Source organism: Cervus canadensis, chromosome 12 (genome assembly GCF_019320065.1).
Source record: "Cervus canadensis isolate Bull #8, Minnesota chromosome 12, ASM1932006v1, whole genome shotgun sequence".
Classification (NCBI taxonomy): domain Eukaryota; kingdom Metazoa; phylum Chordata; class Mammalia; order Artiodactyla; family Cervidae; genus Cervus; species Cervus canadensis.
The window spans coordinates 2784953-2806111 of NC_057397.1; the positions used below are offsets into that span (position 1 = coordinate 2784953).

Here is a 21159-nt window from a genome sequence, read left to right on the forward strand (position 1 = left end):
CGGAGAGTCGAACACATTTGAGTACCGACATGAATGAATGTGATGCAAATACACCCTGGACTTCTCAGTAGGAAGAGAAGAATGCAAGGCACCTCAGTAATTGTCATATTGATTCTATGTTAAAATGTTAATATTTTGGATATGCTGAGTTACATGCATTATTAAAATCCATTTCACTTGTCTCTTTCTACCTTTTTTAATGTGACTACTTGAAGATGTGAAGTTACATCGGTGGTTCCCATTGTATTTTTATTGGACAGTGATGCTCTAAAGAATTCCAAAGGTGAGGAGCATGTGGGCAGGAAGCCCCCGGTAAGGAAAGACCCATCTCAGTGGATGATCTCTCAGGTAGGGGAAAAAGACACAAGCCACTGCAAAGTTACAAATTTATTGATCTGGAAATAAATACAAATATCTCATTAAGAAACTCTTCTGGAAAGACTTGTACATAACAGCTTCTTGTTCTGATTCAGCCATTTCTGCCTCCCAGGTGGTAGGTGACAGGTAAACTGAGTCATAACCCCCCAAGCTACCTAGAAGGCTTGACTACTTCCTCCCAGTAACCACTAGGCCCCAGCGGCTAATGCACACTGCTCCATTCATTCTGATCAAAACTTCCTATACAAAGATCCACGGTTAGCCAAAATGAGATCGAAAGGCAGTAAGTAGTATAGGAACTTGACAGCTATGTTGACGTTGCCCAGAAATGTCAGTGGTGCCACCCCGTTCAGGGAGAAGTTAGAGGGGCCGGGAGAGAGAAGGGAGTCCCATGGAATACACATTTCAGACTCCGTACATCTTCTGGGCCACCACTCCCCACGTAAATCCCACCCCCTAGCTGAAGATCCTGGAAGGTCACCAGGTCAGAAACCTTTGGCAGTCAAGTTCAGATTCACCTGCCCCGTTGTCAAAGACTAGAAGCAGGATTTAACTTAATCACACACAATTCCTGGGAACCAGACGGGATCGACTGAAATCACAACTGCACTGGATTCCATCACAACCACAAGGAATTCCTTATATCTAATCACCAAAAATACCACCCCACCCCAACGCCCGCGCCCCAGTGCTGCCTGGAGACACATCACAGCCAGGCCCAGCTGTTTGCAATCTTTCCATTTCAGAGTAAACGACTACAAATCTACGCACTCTTCCCCATGAATGAAATCACCACTGGTTCACGTATTAGGGGTGGGAAGTAGGGGCGATGGCGGGGGAGGCAGGCAGCTGATTCAAAGCCTTAAACACACATACCAAACTCCTGCCAAGACCGTTTCTTTGAAAAACTGGAAGATGTTGTCACCTACTTCTGTTGTCCGTTAAAAAATGCCAGGAAAACAGGCTTGTAGGCATCAACCATAAAAAGTGTATATATGCACAAACATTAAAAAAAAATCTATTTCTTCAAGTTAACTATGGAGATTTGCTTTTTCCAAATACTTCGGAGCCTCTGCGTCAATTCCACCTCTCTCCCTGCTTCCTGTTTGGCTTTTTTTTTAAAAAGAGCTCCCCACCACTCCCTACTCTCCCCCTCCCCATTCAGAAAGGGCTTGGTTTCCAGAATCTGGGTCTGTTTTTTCTTTAGTTGGAGAGGAAACAGGAAGTAGGCAGGCTGGGCTTCCAACAAGGTGTCCCTTTGCGCCAGGATGCTCCGGCCAGGCGAGCCTTGGATGGATCGAGTGTTTACTCTGCGCTGGTTTCTGGCAGTTTGGCGTCTCCAAAGGAGGGTAGGAGGGTGGCCTCTCAGCCCCTCGTTCGGGGGGGACACTGAGGTGCATCTTTCCCTTTGGTCCACCCCGCCCTGCCCTCCTGGGAAAGGGCGACCCCACAAACACCCAATCTCACTGTGTCATCACCAGAGCTCACTTGTACAAAATAAGCTTTGGATTAATACCGAGTTACGAGTTAACGTGCGGTTGGCAGGCAGGGGTGGGGAGGGGGGCCGGAGGAGGGGCAGCTACAGCAATCGGTCCCAGAGTCCAGGGGCTGCCGGCCGGCCCCGAGGCCGCCTAGCAGGACACCTCCGTGGAGTTGGGCCCGGCGCTGCTCCCGGGGCCGCCGGAGTTGGGGATGATGTCCAGCCGTGTGCCCTCGCTGGTGTGCGAGCGGCTGCGGGCGCCCTCACTGGTGTGCGAGCGGCTTCGGGCGCCCTCCAGGGACGTGACGCTGGAGCCTGAGGCTGTGCGAGACCTCATCAAGCGGGTCATGCTGGCAGAGGGCACTGGGGAGAGAGGAGAGAGCCCGGTGAGGGGGTGGGCGAAGGCTGGAGGCGCTCGCACCCCGGCAACACAGCCTGCCGTGTGCCCCGCCTGCCCGGGGAACCTTTGCTCCTGTCCGTCCTCAAGGCCATCCAGCCGCTGGGCCCCCCGTCATTCCCGTACCCACTCGCAGAGGTGAAGAGCCAGGCTCAGGCTGGGTGAGGACTGACAGGTCCCACCCTGGCATGAACCCACCAGCGGGGTCTCGATCGCAGCTGTCTGCTACTCGCTTACCAGCTGTGGGACTCTAGGAGCGTTCTTCTCTGAGACCCCGTCCCCACGTGTAAAATAAGACTCCTACCATGGACCCCTGGGTATCAGTGCCCGAGTGTGTGCCCACCACCCTGTAACGTCAACAGTCTCTAGAGTCAGGAGGATGTTCAGAGTTGGCCTGGCTAATCCCTGCATGCCACAGGCTGGAAACCGAGGCCACACAGAGCAGTCAGCGGTCACCACTTCCCGCGGGCAACCTGTGAGCGCCCGGAAACTGTTAACATCACCGTCCATTCCGAAGGACTTAAAATGCCCTCAAACACGGCAGGTGGCTGAGAAGGTGGAATGAAGAACCCCACTTGTACTGGTTAAAGAGCACCCTCCCAAGTTCACGAGCACCAGAATCTCTGACTATAACCTTATTTGGAAATAGGGCCTTTGCAGATCTATTTAGACAAGAGGAGTTCATTCTCGGTTAGGGTGAGCGCTAATGCAATGGCTGGTTTCCTCCTGACCACACTCCCAGGGAGCAGCCGTGTGAAGACAGGGCAGAGGTCAGAGTGATGCGGCCACAAGCCAAGGGCTGCTGTCAACCACCAGAAGCTGGAATGAGGGAAAGAAGGATTCTTCTTAGAATCCTTACAGGGAGCATGACCCTGCCTACATCTCGGTTTCTGACTTCTGGCCTCTAAAACTGTAGTACTGTGAGAGAATAAGTTTCTGTCGTTTTAAGTCATGCAGTGTGTGATTTGTTACGGCCACCCTAGGAAACTACTCCATCAGCCGATTGAAGCCTCTTTGTCAAGATCACATTGAATAATAGACGCCACACACCGAGGCAGTGATAGGTACACACGTAAGGAGGGGTTATGTTATTGGTTCAGTAGGCATATGTGTTGGCTTTCCGCCATAGACACCAACAAACAGAATTCATCCTTGCATACTGAATCCTCTTAAAGAGCTAGCTGCTGAATCCAGGAAAAAACCGGGATCGATCCCACATCTGTTGCTCACATATTTTCTGAGCCCTCTGTTCCTTGATTCCACACCTGGGGTCTTACTGACGCTGCAGGGCTCTGGTGACCCTAGCACGGAGTCATGGATGCTAAGGGCCCATTACACTGGCCCACGGCTGTGAGCAGACACTCGGGAAATAAGCGATTCCTTTCCTCGTCTTTGGTGGATGCCTCTAGCTCTTTCTGTCATCTTTCCCTATGATCTGCAGGCTGCTTTCTGGAAATAGAAGCCGACGTAGCGGGTGGGGGGAAACAAGGCCGGCCTCCCACTTCCTTTCTCCCCAGAATGCACTTTCAAAGCAGAAATCCAAACCCACGGCAGGTTCAAGACAAATGAGTTCCAATTCATGCCTGCAAGATAAACAAAGCCCTTCTCGAGTTACTGCCTTTGCTGTGCACTTTCCCAGAGGGGCAAAGACCCCCAGGCAAATGTTTTCTGTTCGAAGAGGGCACTTTGGGACATGAATCCTGCCCGGAGCATGAAAATCAGGCTCGCCTGCTCTCAGCTGTGCTAGAAACTAAATGTGGCTGAGGCCAATCTGAAGACTGCGGTCAGTAGACCAAACACAACATTACTATTTTAAATGAGCAAACAGTTTAAGCCTCAGAAAAATAAAGAAAAAAAAAAAAAGGAAGTGACTAGACATTCAGACTTCTTAATTAAGATGGGCACTCGAATTAGAAATCCAGGCAGCAGAGAGAGAGAGCAAAACCAACCACATCGGGGCTGAAACCGTGGCTGACACACCAACGTATACAACAGTGGATGCGGCCCGGGAGTGAGCTTGAACTTGGAGTTGCCTGTCCCGGTCATGGGACTGCACTGCTGAAAAGGGGCTGTGTGTGTCTGTGAATGAACTGGAACCATAATGCAAGAAGCTGCAGGTTCTTTAGTTGTGCTGCTATTTATCCTTCAATTCTCAAATCTAATGATTTAGCAGTCATGCTCTGCCTTGAATGTAAGTGCCTTGATCACCCATTTGCTCGGAGCTTTGCAGTTTTCGAAGAACTTTCACAGATCCCTACGCTGCTTCTTGCTTAATTTCTCAAGGCCTCAGTTTCATCATTTGTAAAATGAGGACAAGAGTATCTCCTAGGATTACTGTGATCATTAAATGAGAAAAAAAAAGGACTTAATGATTTTTCATCACCACCAGCAACATCCTCACCCCACCACCCCTATCACACCCAGCACCATCCTCACCCCACCACCATCAGCATCACTTCCAGCACCATTACCATCACCACCATCACTCCCAACACCACCACCATCCATCCTCACGTCACCAGCACCATTACCATCACCACCACCAGCCATCCTCACGTCACCAGCACCACCATCAACACGACCACCATTACCATCCTCGCTACAAGTCTCTTAGGGAAGCATGTAATCAAAATTAAAAAAGATTTTCATGGTTTCATGGGTTATTGTCTTCTTGGTTCTCAGAGGGCTAGTCCTCACCCACGCTTTAAAACATTCCCTGGTGTGAAACAGCTTCTGTTCAACAACGGAGGAAGAATGAGCCACTAGGGTATGAGGAGACACTGGAAGCTCTGCACTTCGGCCCACCCTCCACGCACCTAAATATTTCTTCCCCGACGTGCCCGGCGTGCAAAACACTAAAGCTGCCCACAGTGACACAGAATCCTTGGCCCAATCCGTTTCCAGTGCCCACCGCTGCCCCTCGGCCCACCCCCTGCTGGGAAAGCCCATACTCACTGTATCCCATGCCCTGCACGAAGTACTTGAAGGCCTCGGCCAGCTTGGCCGGCTGCAAGAGAAAAGAGCGGAAGTGCAGTCAGTCACCGGAGGTCCGGATCATTCATGGCCACTGGGAGCCAGGCCTGTGGTCGCCTTCATTAAAGAGCTTGGCAAAAGATGGAAGGCCACCACGTGTTGACAGGACAAAAATACAAAAGGAAAGGAAAGAATGGGATGATTATGGAGAACGAACTTAGCTTTGGTCAGGAAGAAAAAGTTCAAATTCACTACATAGCTGGGGGAGCTTAGTCAAGTTACATGACCAGTCTGAGCCAGCTTTCTCACCTATATAATATGGGCAGAGTGCTACACCTGCAACTGAGGATTTCTGGGAAGAATACATCATTGGATAAACTGATGTGTCCAGCTCAGCGTCTAGAATGTAACGGCCACTCACTGTGCTAAGGGCTTTGCAGCACTCTCTCATCTTCTCCCAACAATGACTTTATGAGGTTAGCATCGTCTTCATATACATTTCATAGCTGAACAGATTTGGAGAGATAAACAATCTATCCAAAGTCTTCTGGTTAATTAGTGGGCCTGCGCATTAACCCAGGGTTTTCCAAATCCCATAGCAGCTTACTCTCACCCCAGTAGGAGGCAGGCTGGTAGCTGACTGGATGAAAGGATGGTGGATAACTGGATAGATGAAAATGAAAAAAGGTGGATGGAAAGAAGGAAGGAAGATGGATAGATGAATAAAAGAAGGATGGATGGTCTTAAAAAAGGAAGGATGCAAGGATGAAAGGAAATGAAAAATGGAAAAAGAGGACAGGATGAGAGGATGGATGGATGGATAGATGGATGGATGAACAGACAAATCTCCTAATCAATTGGGCTACTTTAAATGAGTTGGGAGTGCTGCAAACATACTCAGTTTGACCAGTTACTCTCAAAATTTAACCTAAACCAGGAGGTGAATGTTTGGGTAAAGGTCATATTTGAAGGCTAATTAATTCTAACTCTCAAATATAATGTCCTGGGTCTATTCTCACACCCTTTCACTTCACTGGTGAGCTATCATCAGAGTGGCCTTGCCCACCTCCATGAATACCTGCTGCTGTTCTCAAAGAGCCAGGTGACACTCAAAGAAGAGTCTGTGCTGAAAGTGCCCTCTAGGAGTCACGGGACGATAAGATAAGAACAAGAGTTGCAAGTTGGAGCTGCAGAAAGCCAAGGGCATCTGTGTTCAACATGGTGGACAGAAACAAGAGGATGGCCTTGGAAGTGAGACCTCGGCCCAAACTCAGCTCCCCTGTGTGCCCACAGGCAATCTCTGCCGTCTGATAGCCTCAATTCCCCTTCTGTGGCTGCGGTAGAAGGCACGTTCTTCCTCCCTCTAAAGCTTATTGCAGGGATTGAATGGAATGAAGGATGGGAATGCCCTTTGTAAACACATTCAACTTGCAAGGGCAGGAGAAGGCAGGGTTACAGAGCCACGGGTTCTCGTTGGGCTGCTCTCCTGAGGGGCTGGGCTAGTTCAGCTCCTGCCATGACATTTAAAATGTGTTTTGGGACTTCCCTGGTGGTCCAGTGGTTAGAACTCTGCGCTTCCATAACAGGAGCCACAGGTTGATCCCTGGTTGGGGAACTAAGATCTCACACCAAAACAAAATAAAGAGTGCTTTAATTACGGCTAGGGTTAGAGTCTTCTCATTTCAAATAGAGAAAGGAATAAAGGAAGGAGAGAGGAAAGAATAACGGTGCCTCCTCTCTCCAGCCAGTTTAAGTTGCACTGTCTCAGCAGGGTGTCTAGCAGGCTGTGTGGATAAACAGCCCATCACTAGTGTGCAACTATTAAATCATATTTACATCTAAGCAGGCTCGACTGGGAACCCATCTGTTCCCTCTGAAACTGAACCATCCCATCCTTCTCTGGCTACTCCCAGCTATTAAACAGGCAAAACCCAACAGCAGATATGAACTTGAAAATACTTTGTTCTTTGCCAGTAGAAACAGAGAGGGACACAGGAAAGGAAGACTAAGAGAGCCACCCAAGGCCACTTGTGCCTGATTACTGCTGCGTGCGCACACAGACACACACATACATATATACATGCACACACAGACACACATACATAGACACATGTGTGTGCACACACACACATATACACAAGTGCATGCACAGAGACATGCACATACATACACACATGTACATATACACGTGTGCATGTACACATAGACGTTCGTACATATACACACATGCATGCACCCAGACACATACATATATGCATGTGCATGCACACACATGTGCATGTACAGACACTTGTGCACACACACACATATGCACATGTGCATGCACACACATACATATATACATGTGCACACACACACATACATATACACATGTGGATGAACACACACACACACACACACATGTGCACACACACACACACACTTTGGCCCATCTCCTCTCTCTGCTCCTTGCTCTGGCCTTCGGCTCCAGGAGCCCATGGCTGCAGCCTTTGGTCTTTGGGGTCAGGCACACCTAGATTCTGGTCCATGACTGCCAAGCTGTGTCCGTTCAGCAAATCCCTTCCTGCCTTGAACCCAGTGTCATCTGCTCCACAGGGGCTCCTGCAGGAGGATCTGATATGTCCTGACGTGCAAGCACTTTTACAAACGGTAACAGGTCCACAGCGTGTCATCAGATGTCCCAGTGTGGGGGGTGGGGAGCAGGTAGTGAGGGAAAAGGGGGTAACAGGTCCCAGAGGCCCACGCCTTCCATCTGGGGAGTGGAGATAGGCGTGACTCACCTGAGAGATCTGCGGGAGGCCACCACAGTCTGCCATCTAGGGAGAGAGGGAAGACAGTTAGTGCAAGGCCTCCGCAGAGGGCAGGCTGACTCTGGACTGGCTGCAAGTGGGCACCCACTCTGCCCACTGCCCTAACCCGGGTCCTGCCCTGTGAGGGGGCCTGGGTGCATTACGGGTGGGGAAACCCCCACCTCACTCAGCTAGGCTGCTTTGATTACTATCCATGTTGGCAATGAACTCTGCCTTCTTGGGAACCATTACTTGCAGCTTATGACAGGCCAGGCGCTGTGCCAGGCCCTGTAGGTGGTTTTGCTCTGCCCCTCAAGAACCCTGGAAGGGATAGTTGTCCCACTTTAGATGCAGAAACTGAGCCAGAGAGAATTGGAGGAACTTGCAAAGGTCCAACCGGGGTCTGTCTGACCAGAAAACGTTCACTGCATGAGGCCCCATACACATGATCTCTTTTAAAACCCTTTGGAAGGAAAATGCAACATTCAAGCCTTCAGGTCTGATGAGGCTCCTGGTTGGCCAACCTCAGTAAATGTTGTCACTTCTGAAGGTCCTATCAAATCACCAAATCCAAAGCCATCACTGCTTAAAGTCATTTCAGGCACGTGTGAAGATTTTCCAAAGCCTAGGGCTCTGGAGCACTTGGGCAGGGAAATGAGGATGGGGTGAGGATGGGGAAACAGAGCTGGAAGGTCTCGGTGAGAGTGAGTGAAGCTGTGGCCAGCCTACGGTCCAGGTTCAAGGTCAAGGTCAGCTAACCCGGGGAGGCCCTCAGCCTAATGAGGATGTAGTGACAAGACAAGGGAACTGAGCTCCAGGGGCCCATGAAGCAGGGCAGTGGGCTTCTGTAGTGGGCAGAGTCTGTCTAGAATCAGGCCCCACCCACATGATTCCTGTCCATCCCTCTCCAGAGCACCATGGCCAGCAGCCCATAAGCTCCTGGAGTCCCATACATAGATCCCTTTATCTGTGCAGTCTTGGGTTACCAGCCAGCACTCAGTAGACGTTTGTGAACAGACAGTCATCATTTCTGTGGTTTCTAACCACCAGTTATACTGTAATCAGGCACAACTCAATTCTGCAGAAAATTTAGGGGTTTCTAAGAAAGAATAAATGCAACCCCCCATCGATTTCCCTGTACCTTGAGGAGAGTGGTCTTCGTTGGGTCCAGTTTTGAGTTGCACTCCACCTGGATGGGGAGAGGGAGAAGAAATTTCTAATTTTCTACCTGGCACCAAAGTCATAAACTTTCCCCCCTCCCTGCCACTTTGCTACCATCATCAGAAATTCCAATATTCCTACTGGCATGGAAGAAAGAACACAGGAAGAAAGAACATTAAATAGATGGCTTTAAATTCTAGCCCTGCTGTCATGAGCTGTGTGATCTTGGACAAGTTACTTAACTTCTCTGAGCCTCATCAATAAAATAAAGATAGTATCTTTTTCAAAGGGTTGTGATGAAGATTAGATAACATGTAGAAGGTGCTACAGAAACAGTCGCTAAATGAAGTCTTCTTAAACCAGCTGCTGCCAGTGATTCTTCAGATTCAACATCCCCAGTCCTAACAACTATTCTTCACATGAAACCACATTCACCAAACCGGTTTCTTTCTTCAATTTCTCAGTGACCCTCTTAAAAGTGCATCCAGAGTGGGCAAAATCCTCACTTGTGATATCCAGAGTGCCTAAAGTAGAATTATCACCTCTCTTAATGTAAGCAATGTATCTTTATTGATACATCCTACAGTTATGTCCAGTGGACTTAAGGTTAAGTGTTAGCTGCTCGTTGTGTCTGACTCTTTGCGACCCCATGGACTATAGCCCTCCAGGCTCCTCTGTCCATGGAATTCTACAGGCAAGAATACTGGAGTGGGTTGCCATTTCCAGTGGACTAGACTGAAATAAATTCATGGTTCATTTGGATACCCCAGGTCTTTACTAAATGAACATTTGCAGACCCTGCGTTAGCTCACCTCACAAAGAACATCATCACTCTATACTCTTCCCAAGAGCCCCTAAGTCTCCCATGTCCCCAGCTATAGTGATGTTGGGAAGACAGAGTCCTTGTTTTACCTTCACAACATCGCAGGTGGGAATTAAGGGGTGAAATGAGCTAGAAAGCCTTTCCTAAGCTCTCTCTCTGCCCTGCCAGATGATAAGGCTCCAACCAGGTCTGAAAGTGCCACCTGACTCCCAAATGGGCAGAGTCTCCTGGCCAGGAATTCGAGTGGCAACATGCCCGTATAAACAAGCCAGTGAGAGGCAGCTCTGCAGGTGAGGGTTAGAGTTAGAAGGCCCACTGCCAAGTGACTACAGCTGGCAGTCACCAGGGAAGGATGCTGGTGGCTGAGCCCTCTGCCCAAAGTCCAATACAGCATCTAGAAGATGTCACTTGCCCTGATGGGAGCAGAGGAGGGGAAGAGGGTGGGCTGGGAGACTTCATACAAAGTCAATCAGATCTGGACCATCGATTTAAGCACAGAAGCTAGTGGGGATTTTTACATACCACAGCGTCCACAGCAGGAGAACTGTCCCCAACCACCAACAAAGCAGGGCACCTGGGGGCAGGGAGAGATGGGGAGTTAACACAAGGTTCATTTAAAGATTCTCATGCTCCTAGCCCTGCCAGGCTGGGACCAGAATTCTTTAAAAAAAAAAGGAAAGAAATTATTTTGTTTTCCCCCGTACTCTTCGCTCTTTTACTGCCTTTTTCTCCACCCTCTACTTTGGGATAAAATGGGTAAGTAGTCATTTACACCCTAGTATGAATTTCAGCCAGAGAATTTCTATGCCCTGATATTTTATTTTCAAGTACTCCTCAAGGAAGGATGAGTAGGACTTTGCCAGTCATCAAAAACAGAGACAAAAAGGACACACCTAATTAAGGAAATTGCCTGTGCCAAATTCAGGTGTCAAATAATATGGTTCATGTAAGGAACTATAATAAGACATAGTCGTTACTGGTGGAATCCAGTTGGTCATACCCACGACTGTCTTTTCCTTCTAGTTTTATAAAGCACTTCAAGGTGGGTCCTGTGCCTTATTTGTCTCCAGACTCTGTGAAGCAGAGCCTCAAACAATTGGGCATAGAGTAGGTGTTTCATAAATTCTGTCAGGTATGGTTATTAGCATGCCTTGTTTGAGATCTGAGGTCCCCCCAACCCTAGGTCTCGGGGACGCCCTACAAACCAAACTCCTGCACAAGGAGAAGATGAGTGAGGCTAGGTCATGCCCAATCCTTGGGGAGAGTCCACCCAGGTCTTGGCCACTGAGCTGTCTAGCACCAGGCAGGCAGCCCTGCCAAGCTCAGGACTAAGATGCTGCCGGCACTGGCCAGCAGAGCTGAAGAGACAGTGTCAGGGGGAAGGGCAACTCACTGCAGGGTGACCGTGTGGGCTCCAGGCATTGGCCGCTCGATCTCTAGGTCCCGCCGGCTGCAGACAAACAATAAACAGATGCGCCATTATAACAGCTCACCCTCCGCTGGAGGAAGCCCCCTTCCACCCAGTCAACCCCAGGAGTCCTGCAGTGGCCACTCTGGCAAACAGCCACCCACATCCCAAGCTATGTGGGGTCCCACCCCAGCCTCTCTGGGTCCATAGAGGTGGCTTCAGGGACAGCAGGACTCAAACATTTCCTGTAGACTCTACCTTATTGTCCTCTGGTTTTTCTTTTTCCTTTTATGCACAAATCACATCCTTCTGTGGAGGCTTCCTTTTTCCCACCTGTCCCCCAAGCCACAGCCTTCACCTCCCAAATGCTGTCCAGCCTCTTCTCTTAATCTGAGTCTTACTCTCGCGCCTAACTCGGAGTCCTCTACATAGTAACCAAACCATCTCTTTAGAACTCAGACCTGATCCTTTCACTCCCTCCTTTTAAACCCTCACTGTATGGATGGCCACCAGCCTCTCCCTGCCTGGCACCTCCCAGCATGAGACACCCTTTCCCAGCCCACAGCCCGGAGCCAGTCTGGCTGGATTCAAATCAGGCTCCTCTGCTCGCTAGCTGTGTGACCTCGGGCAGGGTGCTGAACCTCTCTGGGCCTTCGCTTCCTCAGCAGGAAATGCTGGTGAGAGCTCCCTCATCATGGAGTTTCAGGAGGCATCAGCTCTTTCCTGCAGCCTGTGGGGCTGCAGGGGGGGCTGCTGCTGGTCTCCTCTGTGCCCCTCGCCCAGCCAAAAGCCTGCCCACTCCAGTCCTCACCAGTGTTTGCTGAATGAATGGGTGCTCAGCCTCCGTGTCTGCAGCTACTCGCTGCGAGTATTGCCTGTCCCTCCATCACCGAGAGGCTGGGAGGAAGGTGGGTGGGGAGGGACACGAATGCCCTCCATGCGGTTGAGTTGCTAACATGTGAGGAGATACACAGCCCAGCAGGCTCAGGCCTGACCCCTCCGTGGAGCGGCAGGCTGAGTTCCCCAGGATTCTAGAACCCCTGGCTGACAGCAGCGGCCCCGAGCTGTCCCCTTCCCGAGCTGAGCCCCAGACTGTCACCCAGGTATGCTTGAGAGGGCTGCACCCTGGCCAAAAGCCAGGCTCAGTTGCTCCTTGCCCTGGGAATGAGTCTCTCACCTCCCAGTAGCCTTTCTGGACTCCTCTCCACGTCCCTCTCGGCTCTCCCCACCTGTGGTCCTTCTTAGGGTCAGCCTCAGCACAGGCACACATGTAAATCCATGGGCAAGCTGTTTGCCATGGGACTGTTCTCACTCATACTTGCACCCCTGGTGATCTGGAGTGGAGTTAAGCTCCTTGCAGAGTACACGTGTGCTCACTCAGTCAAGTCTGACTCTTTGCGACCCCATGGACTGTAGCCCACCAGGCTCCTCTGTCCATGGGATTCTCCAGGCAAGAATACTGCAGTGGGTTGCCATTTCCTACTCCAGGGGATTGTCCCAACCCAGGGATCGAACCCATATCTACTGTGTCTCCTGCACTGGCAAGGTGGATTCTATACCACTGTACCATCTGGGAAGCCCTCTTGCAAAGGCTCAATACTCAAAACTCCGGGAGGCACCTAACTTCCCAGGGCCCTACCTGGGCACCCTTGTTCTGCTCATCTATTTGCTCCGGGGTTGCATCTTATATTAACTTTATGCTCTCCCCTCCCTTGCCCCATCTTAGTTCCAGACCCACAAAAGCAGCCATCGTGTGACCGAGCAGCGCTGGGTACCTGTTGTAGGCGTTGATGAACAGGTGCAGGTTGCCAGGGTTCATGTCGTTCATGATGTGGTGGCGGTAGGTGTGGACCACCTCCACGTTATTCTGCATTTCCTCCTGCAGAGAGAGAGGAGAATGTCGTTTGTGGGAACTATGGCGCTGGCTGGTCACTACCCTCTCTACTCTTCGGCTTATTCGGGTACAAAGTGAAAACACTAATGCCTAATCCACAGGCCTGCTATAGGCCCGAGGGAACCTTTGGGAAAGCAGAAGCTGTACCCAGAAGCAGACTGATGTCTGAGTGTCAGCTGCGAGGAGAGTGATCGCAAAGCTGGAGGGGCAAGTATGCCTTTCTGGGCTCAGACTTCGGAAGTTCTGATCTGAACTCAGTCCTCCTGGATCTGAACTTGGCTCCATCACTGTCCTTTTATTGTACAAGTGTTTTACCTCTCTGAGCCTCAGTTTCCTTTAAAAAAAGACAGTGGGAGTGACATCACCTACTTCATAAAATTGTAGGATTTAATAAAGGTTGGGCTGTCTAGGAAGCCCACTGTAAACACTGATGCGACTTTAGCAATTACTATTAATTTCTTTTTAATGGAAATAGATGAAAAGAAGTTTTTCATGTTTGCAAAACAAAACCAACCCATGCAGTGGGAAGTTGCTGGAAAGAAGCTCAATCCTGATTCCCAGGAGGGCCAACCAGATCTTTGCAGAAGGCCGACCTCAGCCTTCTCTCTCCCTGGTTTCTTTCTGAATGTGATTTGAAACAAACAAGTTATGAGCTTGTTCTGTTTCTCATATGTACAACAGAGGATGCTGCAATTTCATGAAAGGGCCTGATCTAATTGACGACAACCAGATCAAGAGTGGGAGGGAGCAAAGAGGGGCCAGTGTCGGCCGAGAGCTGTGTCAAGACAGTCCACGAGTACTAAAGCAACAGGGACCAACTAGCTGTTCTCCCAGAAAAAATCAGGAAAGTCACGCTCTGAGGAATTGTGCTGGGGTTACAGATAAAAACAACTGCAGTGAGTTGGGGGCACCAAGAGACACCCCAAGTAATTTCAGGTACAGTCAGGCAAAGTTCTCACTCTATACTTGACACCCCCGCCTTCCAAGAAAATACAGACATTGGCTCTGATTTTTCCTATATTCCTACGAGGTTCACATTATACACTCAGGGTGGAGAAAATGTAATGGAAACTGAAACATAAAAAAAGAGGACTCTGGCGGGCTGAAAGGTTGTCCCAATGATATGTTCACATCACATTCCTGGACCTTGTGAAGTTAACTTATTTGGAAATAAAGGTCTTTGCAAATGTAATTAAGTTAAGGATCCAGAGATGAGGTCATCTTGCATTATCCTGGTACGTTCTAAATCCAGAGACTTAGAACCAGGGTCCTTGTAAGAGAAAAGCAGAGGGAGATTTGAAACAGATACAGAGAAAGGCGTGCAAAGATGGAGGCAGAGCTTGGAGTGAGGAACCACCCGCCGAGGGATGCTGAGGCTACCGAAAGCCAGAAGAAGCAAGGAAGGACCTTCCACTAGTCCCATTGGAGGACTGCGGCCCGGCCGACACTTGATTTCAGACTCCTGGCCTCCAGAAGTGAGAGAGAATATATGCCTGTTGCTTTAAGATACCCAGCTTGTGGAACTTTGTTAGAGCAGCCACAGAAAATGAACATGAGGACAGTGCACGCTACAGCGACCCAGCACACACCTGCCTCCCTGGGTGTCACAGGGTCACACTCTCCAGCCGCGGAGCAAGCAGTGATGTGTAAGCCACACACAGGGAACAGAACACATCGCCCCAAGCTGGACGGGCAACGAGGGGCAGTTCAGACCCACATCAGGGCCCTCTCTCACATCCTCCAGCTCAGCAGGAGGTACAAAGCCAGAGTCAGGGGCCACGCTGGCCAGGGGACAGGGTAGAACCACGCACCACTCCCGTGTCACTAGGGGCTTGGCTCAGACCAGCTGCAGTGGGGACACCCGCACAGCCCATCTGAGAGCGAGGTACCAGCAGAGGCCCAGGCGGCCAGCATCCTGCCTTGGGTACGGGAACCCACGCTGAAGCCAGACTCATAGGCTCCAACCTCAGCCCCTCTCGCTGGCTGTGCGACCTCACACAGGTCACTCAACCTGTCTGGCCTCAGGTTCCTCATCCACCACCAGGGGCGGTGGGGGGGCGGGGGGTGCGTGGAATAGTCCCTTAGGACTGAGGCTGACACACTCCATAGATGTGCTTGCTGTTGGCTTTGTCATAGCCCAGAGCTGAAAAGAACCCAACGTCCATCAATAGGTGAATGGAGAAGCAACCTCTGGTCCATCCACACCACGGAACACCACTCAGCATGACAAAGGGATGAACTCTCAATATGCCCATCAACACAGATGGATTGCAAAATAATTATGTGGACTGAAAGGAGCTAGACTGAAAAATTAAGGAGCCCATACTGCGTGATGCTGTTTACACAGAATTCTAGGGAATGCCGGCGAATCTGCAGTGACCCAGAGGGGATCAGAGGAGGACAGAGGGAAGAAAGACCAGGCGACCCTGGGGAGGTTCTGGGGGAAGGTGTGTTGTCAGTCACCTGGGCTTCGGTGATGGTTTTTACCGGTATATACGAATGTCAAAACCTGTCACATTTTATACTTTCAATATGTGCTGTACCTCAATAAAGCTGTTTAAAAAGACTTCTGTTAAAGGGACAGCGAGAGAGAAGGAATGACGTGACGATCGTGAATGAGTCACAACTCGCTATTTGGGGAGGGCCGGGTGGGATCGCCCCTGCTCCGCGCCCTCTGTGCGGGGCAGCACGTGACTGAACAACAGAACGCCAGGTCACACACTCACCTTCCCGAAGAGGTGCGACACCACCATGTCTGGAAGGGCTTGGGTCCATCCGGAGATCTGGGAGGACGAAGCAGGCGGGATTAGATCGCAGGTGTTCACAGCAGCCAGACAGGGTCAGCAAACCCCACTGCCCTGGGGCGGAGCAGCGGCATGGGCTCCCCCGCATCCAAGTCAGGGGTCACACCCATGATGGAAGGTGGTCACCTGTCTCCAGTTACCTACAGGGCCTGGAGCCCTGGAAGGAGCGGCCTGACCCTCCATCGGCTCCTTACTCTCAGAACCCAGGGCACAGGAGATGTGGGGAAAACGTGTCTGAACGAAGAGCTCACATGTTCCCAGCTTTCACCAGGCCACAGCTCACCAAGTCCTCAGCAAGGGGTGGCGGGGTGTGTGGGGTAGGGTGTTGTCTGTTGCTTCCAAACACACACTGAGTTGCTAGTCTATACACCAGGATCTGTTTATGCCCAACTATCCTTTCAGTGTCATCCTCCAGATCTTCCCCTCTCAGGCTAGTTTCCTCTCTCTGAATATTCTGACCTTCTCTTCTCTACCTGCTCCCACTGACAAAGCTAGGTATACAGTAGGAGTTCCATAAATGCTAGGCATACAGCAAGAGCTTCATAAATGCTAGGTATACAGTAGGCACTCCATAAATGCTGGGCATACAGCTAGGTATAAATGCTAAGTATACAGTAGGAGCTCCATAAATGTGTGTTGACCAACTTCAGTGTCAGGCAGGGACCTGTAGGGGAGAGAAGCTCTAGACCTGGGTGTTCTCCTAGCTGCGTGACCCTGGGTTTGGGGGGCATGTCACAGAGCCGCTGGGCCTCAGACCTCTCATCATCACCAGGGTGCCGGGAAGCTCAGAGTCACGAGGCCAAGGCCAGGGTTACATGAGACAGCTACACATGTCCCAGGATCTGACCCCAGTGTCTGACACACACTAGACCCCCAAGCTGCAGCCGAGAAGGAAAGATCAGTGCAAACAGTAAAACCCACAAACAGCGCTCCGGCCCACATCAGCCAACGGTCAATGGCCCAGCCCCACGTCTGGCACAGGACAGCTACCAAGAAGCCAAACCGGCCCACTGAGTGTCACTCCCTTGTTGGAAAACAAAATAAAAAACAGGGAGTGTGTTCCGCTCCTGAATATCATGCCGGCGGGAGGAAAGGGCTCCCGTGTCCTGGCAGAATGTTCCAGGAAGAAATAAAATATCAGAGTGGCCAGGGTGGGGTGGGAGGTGTGCGGAGGGGCACGACCCCTTCACATTCCCTGTCCCTGACAGGCCACCCCAACCTTGGCAAAAACACACTTTCCAAATGAGAAGCCAGGATAACCCCGGCTTGAAAGTCTTTGTCCTGTTTCCATTGGAACAGTTTCCCCTTCTCCTTGGCAAATACTGGGGCCTTTATGAAAAAAACAATAATCATTTTTAAAAGATAAACAAGGAACCCAGCCAGAGCCGAGCTTCCCGAGACAGCGAGGGCCCTTGCCCGGGCAGGGATGTGCCCTGTTCTCTTTGCGTTTCCTGCCCTGTGGAGCTTGGCTCCCGGCGGGCACCTGACACCTGCTGATGGAGGCGGGGCCCGCAGTGAGCCCAGCTCAGAGGTGATCCGAGGATCCCAGAGTAGAAGGGGTCCTGCCCGGCTCCGGTTCTCTCACTGCCCGGCTCTGTGCAACCCTGGACAATATCTTAACCCTGCAAACCTCAGTTTCTTCCTCCATAAAATGGTCATAACAATCCCTACTCCTGGGGTGACTGAGGATTGAATGAGGTCATGCCACGGAGCGTAGAAAGATAACCTGATAAATACTCAACACATGTTAGCTAATTATTATTGGCATAAAACTAAGTGGCATAAAATTAGCACCAAATACATATTTTTTTTTAATTAATCATATGTGGGTGACTGGGATGACAGACATTTGTCTTGTTTGCCTTTTTAGTCTCAGCATCTCAATATAAACCCAACATATGCTACATCCCCAGTAGATACATCTTAACCCAGGCTTCTCCTTATCAAAGCTGGCTAGAGACCCACATCCCACTGGTATCACTGACTTGGACAGCAGTGTCTTATTGAAATCCGAATGACGCATGGCTGAATCATGTTCACTATTCAAAGCCCAGCAGAGGAAAGCTGCCTCCTTTGCTGGGGGTGGTGGAGGGGTGGGGCGCAGAGAGATCCCTTGCAGTCTATCCTCCAGGCAGAGTCGGGCACACCTGTCCCTCTGCAGGGTGGGATACCCCAGGCTGACCCAGGCCCCCAGGCTCACCTTGGAAGCCGCCCAGTCCATCCAGCCTTCTGCACACGGGTTCACGTTGATGAGCACAAGGCCCTCCACCATCTCAGGGTTGTTGAGCTGCAATTCAAGGCACGAAGTGAGAGAGACAACCCAGCCAGGGGAGAGACTGTGAACTTTAAAGTCAAACTAAAGACAGAGAAAAGTCAAGAGGACTGATGCTCTGGATGTGCCCCTCCTCCACTTCCAAAACTGAGGTTCCAGCCTAGTAGACACTACATGGGACTTCTAAAAGAGTGGAAAGAGGAAACCATAAGAGGAGCAGAAGCACATGTGCTTGGCAGACCTGCCTGGGACAAGTCACTTCACTCTGCTGCCCCTCAGCTTCCCCAGCTGTGAAATGGGTACATCATACCATGGACTTCATAAATCAGGCAAGGTAATCGGCTCTTCAGTAATCAGTAAGAATCCTCTTACTTCTCAGAGATATGGAGATAGAAATCTAAGATACAGTTAGGACTGTATTTTATGGACTCAGAGTCTAGATAGCCAGACCATTTTGTATTCACGCTAGCATTCCTAACCTCTACAAAGTCCAGCAAATAATAGGCCGTCAGATTACATATGGCTGAATAAAATGAGCATCACTGCATTTTGAAACAACTGTCTGGTGAGGATACAGAGGACCTGATAGCGCCTGATGCGGACCCCTAGTAATGTCAGTGACATCCATCATGCTAACACATGCATCTCTGATTAGTTAAGCATCAGTCAGGGTCCAAGACTTTCCTGACTACAAAACATGTGCAGCTGTCACAAAGAAGCGCCATAAGAGAACACTCGGTGATGCGAGGACCTGGCCACAGTCAGGACGATGATAAAAGAATCATCGTGCGGCATTTCAGTGAAGGGGAAAGAGCCACGGCTACGTCCTAGGGGCACGGCCCTCACGTGCCACGGGCATACATAACTCTGGACCACACCCCCCACCATGTGAACTGTGGTTCTCCCTTGGGAAATGGAATTACGGTTCATTTCTTTTTCCCTTTTGTGATTTTTTTATTTGCTGTTTTTCCAAGTTTCTGCCTTAATCTTGAATTAATTTTATTTAAGACATATTTTTTAAAAAAGTTCTTTTTAACCAACAAGGACCTACTGTACAGCACATGGAACTCTGCTCAACACTATACGGCAGCCTGGATGGGAGGGGAGTTTGGGGGAGAATGGATACATGTGTATGTATGGCTGAGTCCCTCACTCTTCACCTGAAACTATCACAACATTGTTAATCGGCTATACGCCAATAGGGGCTTCCCAAGTGGCTCAGATGGTAAAGAATCTGCCTGCAATGTGGGAAGATCCCCTGGAGAAGGGAATGGCTACCCACTCCAATATTCTTGCCTGGAAAATCCCTGGACAGAGGAGCTCTGGGGGAGGGGTGGCTATAGTCCATGATATTGCAAAGAGTAGGGCACGACTGAGCAACTAACACACTATACTCCAATACAAAACAGAAAGCTAAAACAAAAAAACTCACAGCAAATCGAGTGAGGATGTAGGCACCTGCTCCAGTTCCCATTCCAATGATGCTCTTCAGCCTAGAAGCAGAAATAAAAATTCACATCCAGATGGGGGAGCGATGGGAGGCCATGCAACCCTCGCCCCCTGCCCTGAGGAGCCCTGTCCCCCCCAGCGTCTGTCCTGGGCATCCCTGAGGGTGGCTGGCACCACGCTGCCTTACGTGCCCTGGAGGACCTGCGATGCCACGTGCTCTGTGGCCTTACAGAAGACCACGACCTTGGGGAGACTCCTCCTTTCCCCTCACTCTGCTCCTGACCACAGCCAGGCTCGGACAGCCCGATGGTCATTTACGGGAAGGCCCAGTCCCTGGACTGCCTCTTCCCGCCCTTCAGCTGTATTTTGGATTCTAAAATTTGGAAGGCAAGTGAACTGGGCAAGAACTCTGAGGCGTTACCATCACATGAAAGGCTCAAGGAAGAAGGAAATGAGCACTGAAGAAATAAGGGCCTGGAGGGAGACGTGGGGGGCTCAGGCAACCCGTTCCAGAACATTCCAAGGGAAAGAAAAAGCAATAAGGGAAGAGAGGTGAGGAAAGGGTGAGTCAAGTGGCTGCCATCATGGGGTAGATTCACTCAGGGGGAAGAGCCCGACTTGCAAGAAGCACATCGGAGTAAAAAGACTGTGAGAAAGATAGTGTCTGCAGAGTGTGACAAGCTGGTTTCTTCCCTATCTTTAAACATTCACCTAGATTTCAGTGGTGGGGCCAGATCAAGGCCCCAGGAGAGACAGAAGCTAGAAGTGATCTTTCTCTGCAAGCTCTTACCCAAACTGCTGCAGGACTCCAGGGAGCATTTCAGCCAACTGGTCCATGGAGGGATACATGTACCTTGGGAGAAGGCACACAGAGGCAGTTAGCGAGAGCACGGACCCCGGCAGAAATAAACAGTGCAAACTGGAACATGCTTGAAGGGCAGGGATGGTGTGACAACCTGCCTCATGCACCCAGACTCCTCAGCCTAGTCCCTCCGTGGCCCCTATTCCAGGCACCCCCGCAGTGTACACAGCCTGTTCCTCTGAGCAAGGATGCTCTCCATCCTAATCCCCCCAAACCCTCTACTTTGTAAAGTGGCCCTTTAAAAACTGCTTCCTATGTCCCAGGACCCACACCGAACATTAGATGAGCATTATAAACTCATCTGGGCTTCCCAGGTGGCACGGTGCTAAAGAATTCCGCCTGCCAATGCAGGAGACGTAAGAGATGCAGGTTTGATTCCTGAGTCAGGAAGACCCCCTGGAGTAGGAAAAAGGCAACCCGCTCCAGTATTCTTGCCTGGAAAATTCCATGAGCAGAGGAGCCTGGTGGG

General features: G+C 50.4%; 1 protein-coding gene across 1 annotated transcript in view; it reads right to left on the minus strand.

Annotated features, from left to right (window-relative positions):
* Nucleotides 1–372: 372 nt before the first annotated feature.
* Nucleotides 373–21159, minus strand: part of NDRG1 (N-myc downstream regulated 1) — a 55671-nt gene continuing 34884 nt past the window's right edge. Inside the window, exons 6-16 of the mRNA XM_043483222.1 lie at nucleotides 20619–20681; nucleotides 19812–19872; nucleotides 18308–18394; nucleotides 16030–16086; nucleotides 13185–13288; nucleotides 11395–11451; nucleotides 10524–10575; nucleotides 9159–9206; nucleotides 8009–8044; nucleotides 5211–5262; nucleotides 373–2221 (exon numbers count right to left, since the gene is read on the minus strand). Of these exons, the coding sequence (XP_043339157.1) occupies nucleotides 2010–2221; nucleotides 5211–5262; nucleotides 8009–8044; nucleotides 9159–9206; nucleotides 10524–10575; nucleotides 11395–11451; nucleotides 13185–13288; nucleotides 16030–16086; nucleotides 18308–18394; nucleotides 19812–19872; nucleotides 20619–20681 (829 nt within the window). The 3' untranslated portion in view covers nucleotides 373–2009. The remainder of the gene's footprint in view (nucleotides 2222–5210; nucleotides 5263–8008; nucleotides 8045–9158; nucleotides 9207–10523; nucleotides 10576–11394; nucleotides 11452–13184; nucleotides 13289–16029; nucleotides 16087–18307; nucleotides 18395–19811; nucleotides 19873–20618; nucleotides 20682–21159) is intronic.